Genomic DNA, 7,703 nt, shown 5'->3' with positions numbered 1-7,703 from the left:
TGGGATGGACAGGCTGGAATGTTGGGATGGACAGGCTGGAATGTTGGGATGGATGGAGAACTCTCTCCTGGAGACCCTGGGGGCTGCAGGTTCCAGGTTCGGCACTATGGAATTGCAGGACAGGCATCAGGAACAGCCTGGGAGAAGCCACTGGAATCTGCTGGGGATCAGTCTGAGTGCCCAGATCCAACGGGATGGCTGATGGAGAGCATTTCCCGGGAATATCCAGGGAGAGAACACTGTGGGCAGGCAGGAAAAGGTGTTTGCAAAGGAGGATTTTAGCGGGATAAAATCCCTCCAAAGGCAGCAGCCACAATTCCCACCGTGCCATGAACTCCAGCCCCACTCCCTGTGGATCCCAAGGCCTGGATTGGGCTTTATTCCCACCTATAATTCAGGATTTGCCTTTGCTCTTCCCTCTTTTCCTCGGGGCTCGTGGAGATCCTTGTGGAGAGGTGTGGGATTGGTGGGAAGAGCACGAGGAGGGAAAGGGAGCAGAGCTTTCCTTGGAGGGGAGAAACATCCTTGGAGGAAAAGCATCCTGCTTTCCATCCTCCAAAAAAAAAATACAATTAAAATTTCCCTCCTTTCCAGCAGGGAGAGGAGCTCTCCATGGAAAAGGAATTGTCTGTGGCTCCCACCCCAGGCTCCGTGGTTTTTAGGGGAACAATTCCTGTGACCAACAAGAGGAGTTTGCAACGTTTACAATTCCACATTTTAACAATTCCTCCGGAGCCTGACGATTCCCTGGGAGCGTTACTCCCGGAAAAATTGTCTTGCAGTTCACATGTCCTCAAATGCTCTGGAAAACACCTGGAAATCCCATCCTTGGATCCACAGAATGCTGTCTGTTCCCATTTCCTGCCAATCCTCTGGCATTTTCACCTCCCTTTTCAGCCTCAGGATTTAGGAGAAAACACCAAATCCCGATTTTTCTGCCCTGGCTGCACATCCGAGGTGGGAATGGTGATTTTTTCCCGTCCTGAGGTGGTGTTTTCCCTCCTGGCCCAGGTATGAGGATCCTGGTCACGCTGCTGCTGGACACTCTGCCCATGCTGGGCAACGTCCTCCTCCTCTGCTTCTTCGTCTTCTTCATCTTCGGCATTGTGGGGGTCCAGCTCTGGGCAGGGCTGCTGAGGAACAGGTGCTTCCTGGACAGGAATTTTGCCATGTAAGTACAGCAAAAAGGAAAAATTCTCCACATTCTTCTTCCTTTTTTTCCTCCACCTTTCTCTTCCTTTTTCTTCCTTTTTTCTCCACCTTTCTTTTCCTTTTCCTTCTTTTTTTCCTCCACCTTTTTGGTCCTTTTTTCTCCACCTTTTTCTTCCTTTTTTCTCCACCTTTCTCTTCCTTTCTCTTCTTTTTTCTTCTTTTTTTCTCCACCTTTTTCTTCCTTTTCTCTCCACCTTTCTCTTCTTTTTTCTTCTTTTTTTCTCCACCTTTTTCTTCCTTTTCTCTCCACCTTTCTCTCCTTTTTCTTCCTTTTTTCTCTTCCTTTCTCTTCCTTTTCCAGCTGGTGATTTTTCCGTCCCCTGCTGGAAAAATCCCAGAGCTCAGCAGGGTCCAGCTGGGAATTTTTTGTCTGGAAAAAAATCCCATTTGTCAGCATTTTCCTGAGGGTTTGGGCGGCTCTTTTGTGTTTTCCTGCTGCTCCTGGAGGACGAGGATGGGAGTGGATTGGATTAGCTCTGCCTCAGCTGCCTGACTCTGGGAATTGGAGGATTTAGAACCAATTCCCAGCTTTCCAAACAGTCCAGGTCACCGAGCACACCCCAGCCCCTGCCAGGGCTCGGTGAGCTGGAGATGCTGCTGAAACCCAGAGATAAATCCTTGTCAGAGTTTTGAGATAAGAAACCAGATGTGAGAAGCATTAAAATCATTTGGGCACAGCTCCGAGCGTGGGACAGAATAATGGAATTGTTAAGGCTGGAAAACACCTCCAGGACCTCCAAACCCAACTTTAAAGAGGCAAATTTTAATTTGGGTCCTTCCATTCTGAGAATAAACCTAATAAACCCTTCTGAGCCTCGCCTGGGAGCCCCCAGCCCTGCCCAAGGCCCAGATCAATTTAAGCCCAGCCCAGGCTCTTAGTCCTGCTTTGGGCTGTGCTCCTGGTGCTTTTGGCTCCCGAGCTCCCCGGATAAATCCTGGCTCTGGCTCATCCTTTGGGCTCTTGCTGCTGGGTTCAGATGGGATGCTGAAGGTGCTGCTGGAGCTGGGATGGCTCCTGGCTCATCCCAGGTTTTGGGGTCCCCCCCTGAGCTGGGGCTGTTGTGCCCCTGCCCCTTTCTGGGCTGAGTTCACACCCGAGCACCCCCAGCACCACACCAGGATGAAAACCGAGCGCAGCCAGCACAGAAAAAGGGGATTTGCCTGGAAAAATCCTTCCAGAGGCTCCTGTCAGAGATGCCAGCGGCTCAGAGGTGAGGAAATGCCCCAGCCCAGCTCTCAGGGCAGCTCAAACTCTGCCAGAGGAGATGGAGCCTGTAATTACATCTCTGGGTAATCATCTGCTGTCTGCGCTCGGATTGTCTGCGAGACAGGCAGGGATCATCCCTCAGGTCCTGCTCCTGCCTCTCACTGCTCAGTCCTGCCCTTCCCGCTCCCTCTGCCTTTCCCTGTCCTCTGGAGCAGCTCTGGTGCCGTTTATTCACCCCAGCAGAGCGGAAAATCCATCAGCCCTGAGCGCGATTCCACTCCCACACCGCGATGATGCTCCGAACCCTCTCCCGCCCCACCCAGCAGGAATTCACCGGGCACCAAAACCCTCCAGGCTCAGAGCGACCCCGGAGCTGCCATTCCCAAGCCCGACTCGTGCCTTTCCAGCCCTGCTGGGGTGGCCTGGTTGCTGGAATTAACTCCGGGAGCCCCTCTGGGAGTCAGGTTTTGAAAGGCTCTGTGGTTTTCTGCGGAGCTTTCAGGGCCCACGGCGGGGGAAGCGCAGAGGTGAGGCTGCAGTTATGTAATGGCCATTAGCAGCATCAAAAACCTCGCAGGATTCTCTTATCGGGCCTTTCTCCCTGTCAGGGAAGGCAGAGGCAGGATTTGGGATGAGCCGTGTTTAATGGGGTTTGTCTGGGATCGGCTCCTTCCCTCTGGGGTGGGTTCCAGCACCCCCGGCAGGTGGGAGAGGTGAATTTGGGAGGCTCTGTGTGGTTTATTGTGGTTGAAATTGCAGCATTCCAGAGGAATTTGGGGAAAGGAGGGTGCCCACGGGGCAGGAATATTCCAGAAACGTGAGGTGTTTTCTGAGCACAGAAAAATGCTGCTGCTGGGTCAGGCTCTTTAGTTTTAGACCTGAGAAACCCAGCAATGATTCAATCCCCACATTCCCAGCCATCCCAGGTTTCTTGGAGCTCGGTGGGGAAGTTTTAGGGAATCCAGATGGAGCTATTCCCAATTTTTTTTTTCTCATTTCTGACTCATTCTCTCAACCCAGGTGTCAGGGCATGGCTCACCCCTGCAGCGGTCGTTAACACGCCAGCAGCAAATGGTAGAGGGAAAAAAAGGCATGGAATGACCTGGAAAACACTTCAGGCTTCCATCTTCCTGCTGTTGGACAGGGCATGGAATCCTGGAATGGTTTGGGTTGGGAAGGACCTTCCAGCTCCTCATTCCAACCTCCAACCATGGGCAGGGACACCTTCCCCTGTCCCAGGCTGCTCCAGGCTGGCCTCCAGCACATCCAGGGATGGGAAATCCACAATTCCTCCGGGCACAGAGGCTCCCCAGCCCTTCAGGGGGCTGGGAGGGGCTGGGGCTGCAATCCCAGCTCCCCTTTCCTTTCCTGGAGAGAGGGAAAACCTCAATTATTGGAGGGTCTCCCCTTGGTGCTGCTGCCAAACCCTCCCAGCTGAAACCAAAACCGCTTTAAACTGAGGATCTGGATAAAATCCAGGGGCCAGCAAGGCAGGGTCCTAACCCCAAATTTTCTGGATGAAAGGAGGTGTAAGTGAGCTCCCAAACAGCTGCTTCAAACCCCGCTCTGCCCTGCAGCCTCCAGCTTTTCCAGAGGCATCAGATGGCAGGACTGACTTTGATTTTTGCCATCATTCTTCCTTCCCCATGGAAACGTTTTCTTTTCAATCCCCCTTGGAAGTTGGCAGCTCCGAGTGAAGCAACTATTTTTAAGCTGAGTGCATTGTGAGAGAGATTTGGGGACTTTTTGGAGGTGCATTGGGGATTTCTGCTTTTCTCTGTCTGTCTTTGAGAGCTGCGCTCTTACAGGGCTGGAGTGAGGTCATTTAAGGATTTTTGGTCGGGATTCTGAAGGAATTCTGCTGGGTTGTTGCAGGAGTGGGTTGGGACTGGATCTCTGCTCGTTGGGACATGGGAGAATCTCTCCCTCCTGGCCCAAAGTGACCCTTCAGAACCTGGGATTGCATGGAATAGCAGTGCTGGGATGGGCTGGGAGCGAGATCCCAGCAGGGGCAGCCACAGGGGGAGTTCCCCAAGGATTTTTTGGTGGAAAGGAGGAAAGCTCGGGGTTGGAAGCACAAGCAGAGCCAGCAGCTCCTGGGTGACATCTCCAGGATGGTTTTCTCCCCCCTCCGGCTCCTTCCCACCCTCCTGAGCTGCTCCCAGCGGGAATAAAGGAGGAATTGGGTCAGCCCCGGCCCATCTGGACTCTTCTCCCGGGGCTGCTCCGTGTGGGTTGGGATGCAGAGCAGCATTTTCCAGCCCGGGAGCCTTTCAAGGAGCTCAGAGGCTCGGAAGCAGGAGAGGGGAGGGAGCTGGGAAGTGCTTGGTGCTCCTCTGCTGCCTCGGGACGCTTCTGGTGCGAGTTTTCAGTCCTGATGAACTCGGGTGCTGTTCTGCCTCCGGCTGCGGGCAGCTCGGAATTTGTCTGCCAGGAATTTCATTGCTCCTCCCGGCGCTGCTCAGGGTTCCCCCGGAGAGCCGGGAATTCTTCCCGCTGAGTCCCTTCCAAAGCATCACCTGGGATGCGCTGGGAAAACTTCCCCTGGCGCAGGATGGAGCGGAGGAGAATCCAGCAGCAGTGGGAGAAAAACGGATTTTCCTGCCCTTGTGTTTTCCATGGCGAGGGACAGAGAAAGGGAAAACAAGTGCAGGGAGCAGGGTTGGGAAAAGCCGGGAATGGGGTGTTAATCCTCTCTGATGGGATAACAGATCCGTCCTGGGGCTTGGCTTCTGTCTTTCCCCAGAGCTCTCCTGATCAGTGGGTTCATTAGCATTAATGAGTGTTTTGTCTCTACCTGTTGGCAAGGAACTGGGAGGTCAGGAAGAAGAGGATGGTCTGGCAGAGCTCCAAAAATTAAAAAAAAATTAATTTATTTGGGGGGAATATTGAGGATTCCCTCATTCTGCACCATTTTTGCTTCTTGTTTTTGTTCTTCTTTCTTTCCCCTTTTTGGTTTTGTCAGGGGAAAAAAAATAAAAGGGGGTGGGGGGAAAGGTTTTAAGAAAAGGTCTGAAATTTGCAGTTTGCTGCCAGTTTGGGTCTCTCTCACCCCAGTTTGGGGTGTGCGAGGAGGAGCTGCTGAGAATTCCCGGCCAACCATTCCCAATTCCCGGGGTGTGCTCCTCTCCCCTCCGCCACTCCTGAAGCTCCACACCCATCTCAGGTAATCGGATGATGGAACAGAACCGAGGTCCCCAGGGAAGCCGTGGAGAGCTGATTTCCCTCCAGCTCTGCCCTGCAGCAATTGTTCTCTCCTTAAACCGAGCGATTCCTGCCTGGCTCCAGGGTTTTGGGGAGCAATTCCAAGCAATTGTCTGGAATAACACTTGTTAAAGCCAAATCTCTTCACCAGATAGGGACGTTGGGGGAGAGATAAAAATAGAGCTGTCCTGGCTGGAAGAATTACCTGCTTATCTTCTGTCCCCATCTCTTGTGATGTGTTTGTTGCCTGTCCCTTATCTGCGGGTGATTATGGAGCAGCTGAGATCCCTGGAGCTGGGAAAACAGTGGATAAAGTTGGCTCTGGAGCGATGCAGCTCCTCAGTTGGAGCCCGGAGTGCTGCAGGCTCTCGCCAATGGCCCAGAAAGTGCCAGATCTGGGACACAACTCGGGGAAAAAAAATCAGCTCCTGCCCTGCTGCAATTCCAGCATTTTCTTATCCAGGCTGGGACGGAGCCATGGGATTAATCCAAGCCAATTCCATCAGAAATGCAGCAAGCGCGTGGTTTTCCCATTAATGTGGGCTCCTCCTTTGCTGTTTTTATGGAATGGGAGATGGCCTCTGGTTGGGTCTCTCCTTGTGGGAGCTCAGCCCCTCGGCAGAGACGTCCTGAGGGGAAAATTTATTGGGAAGCTGCTGTGCCACCACAAGAGTTATCTCCAAATCCTTCCCGAGAGCCCCAAAACTCGCTGGATTCTGGGGAAGAACCTGATCTTGGCTGGGGTTTTCTCTCCATCCCCTCTCGTCTCATGGTTTTACCCTCTGGGTTTGCTTGGGGAAGCTCAGCCTGATCTTGGCTGGGAGATCAGCGGGGCCTCACTGGCTGTGAAAGGATTTGATTTGAGGGGCTGGAATTTTCACTGGGACTTGCTGGAATAGCAGCCAGCACCTTTTCCTGCTGCTAAAATCAGGGATTATCGGGATTTGGAGAGAGATGGGACCACGGCAAGATATTGATATTTAATATTAATATTATAAATATAAATATAATCATTTTACTATTAATATTAATAAATATAATTATATTAATTCGTTGATAATAACTAGAATTACATTTAATATTAATAATATTAATATTTATTAACCTTCTTCTCCAGCCTCATGAAGGAGTGAGAACATCTTCACCATGTTCACCAGATGTTCGTGGTCAGTGGTCACAAGACCACAGGTCACGAGGTCTTTTAAATAATAAAATTATTAAAAATTAATAATATATAATATATATTAAAATATATACAATAATAAATAATAATATTAATTAATAAGGTAAACTTCTGTCACCAAAGGAGGTTTCTACTTTCACACCCATAGTTAATTATTTTGTTTTTTACCAAAAAATGGACTTTCTTAGCTGATCATACAATGACACACAAACTCCTTACACCTTAAACTTCTTATTAAACAACCTGAAATAAATAAGGTTAATAAAAATAACAATACATTATTATATAATTATTAATTATTAATAGATTATGTTAATATATTATAATTACACATTATATATATATATTATATTATATATATATACTATATATAAATATATAGAAATATAATATATTAATATTATATATTAATATATTAATATATTAATATATAATAAAAATAATAAATACCTTAAACTTAAAACTTCCCACCACTTAGCTTAATGTCTTTTCTAGCTAAACTACAAGTTCACATTCTTACTCATGGTTTCTTCTTACTCATGGTTTCTTCTTACTCATGGTTTGTATTTACTCATGATTTCTACTCATGGTTTCTACTCGTGGTTTCTTCTTACTCGTGGTTTCTACTCATGGTTAATTCTTACTCATAGTTTCTACTCATGGTTCCTACTTACTCATGGTTTCTTCTTACTCATGGTTCCTACTTACTCATGGTTTCTATTTACTCATGGTTTCTACATACTCATGGTTTCTTCTTACTCATGGTTTCTACTCATGGTTTCTATTTACTCGTGGTTTCTTCTTACTCATGGTTTCTTCTTACTCATGGTCTCTACTCATGGTTTCTATTTACTCATGGTTTCTTCTTACTCATGGTCTCTACTCATGGTTTCTATT

General features: G+C 48.8%; 1 protein-coding gene across 2 annotated transcripts in view; it reads left to right on the top strand.

Annotated features, from left to right (window-relative positions):
• The window catches only part of CACNA1H (calcium voltage-gated channel subunit alpha1 H), a 105,765-nt gene that overhangs the window by 7,438 nt on the left and 90,624 nt on the right, over positions 1-7,703 (top strand). For both annotated transcript variants that reach the window (XM_033517936.1, XM_033517935.1), the window contains exon 4: positions 1,012-1,171. In XM_033517936.1, the coding sequence (XP_033373827.1) occupies positions 1,012-1,171 (160 nt within the window). The remainder of the gene's footprint in view (positions 1-1,011; positions 1,172-7,703) is intronic.

Source organism: Parus major, chromosome 14 (genome assembly GCF_001522545.3).
Source record: "Parus major isolate Abel chromosome 14, Parus_major1.1, whole genome shotgun sequence".
Classification (NCBI taxonomy): domain Eukaryota; kingdom Metazoa; phylum Chordata; class Aves; order Passeriformes; family Paridae; genus Parus; species Parus major.
This window is presented reverse-complemented; position numbering and strand designations above follow the sequence as displayed.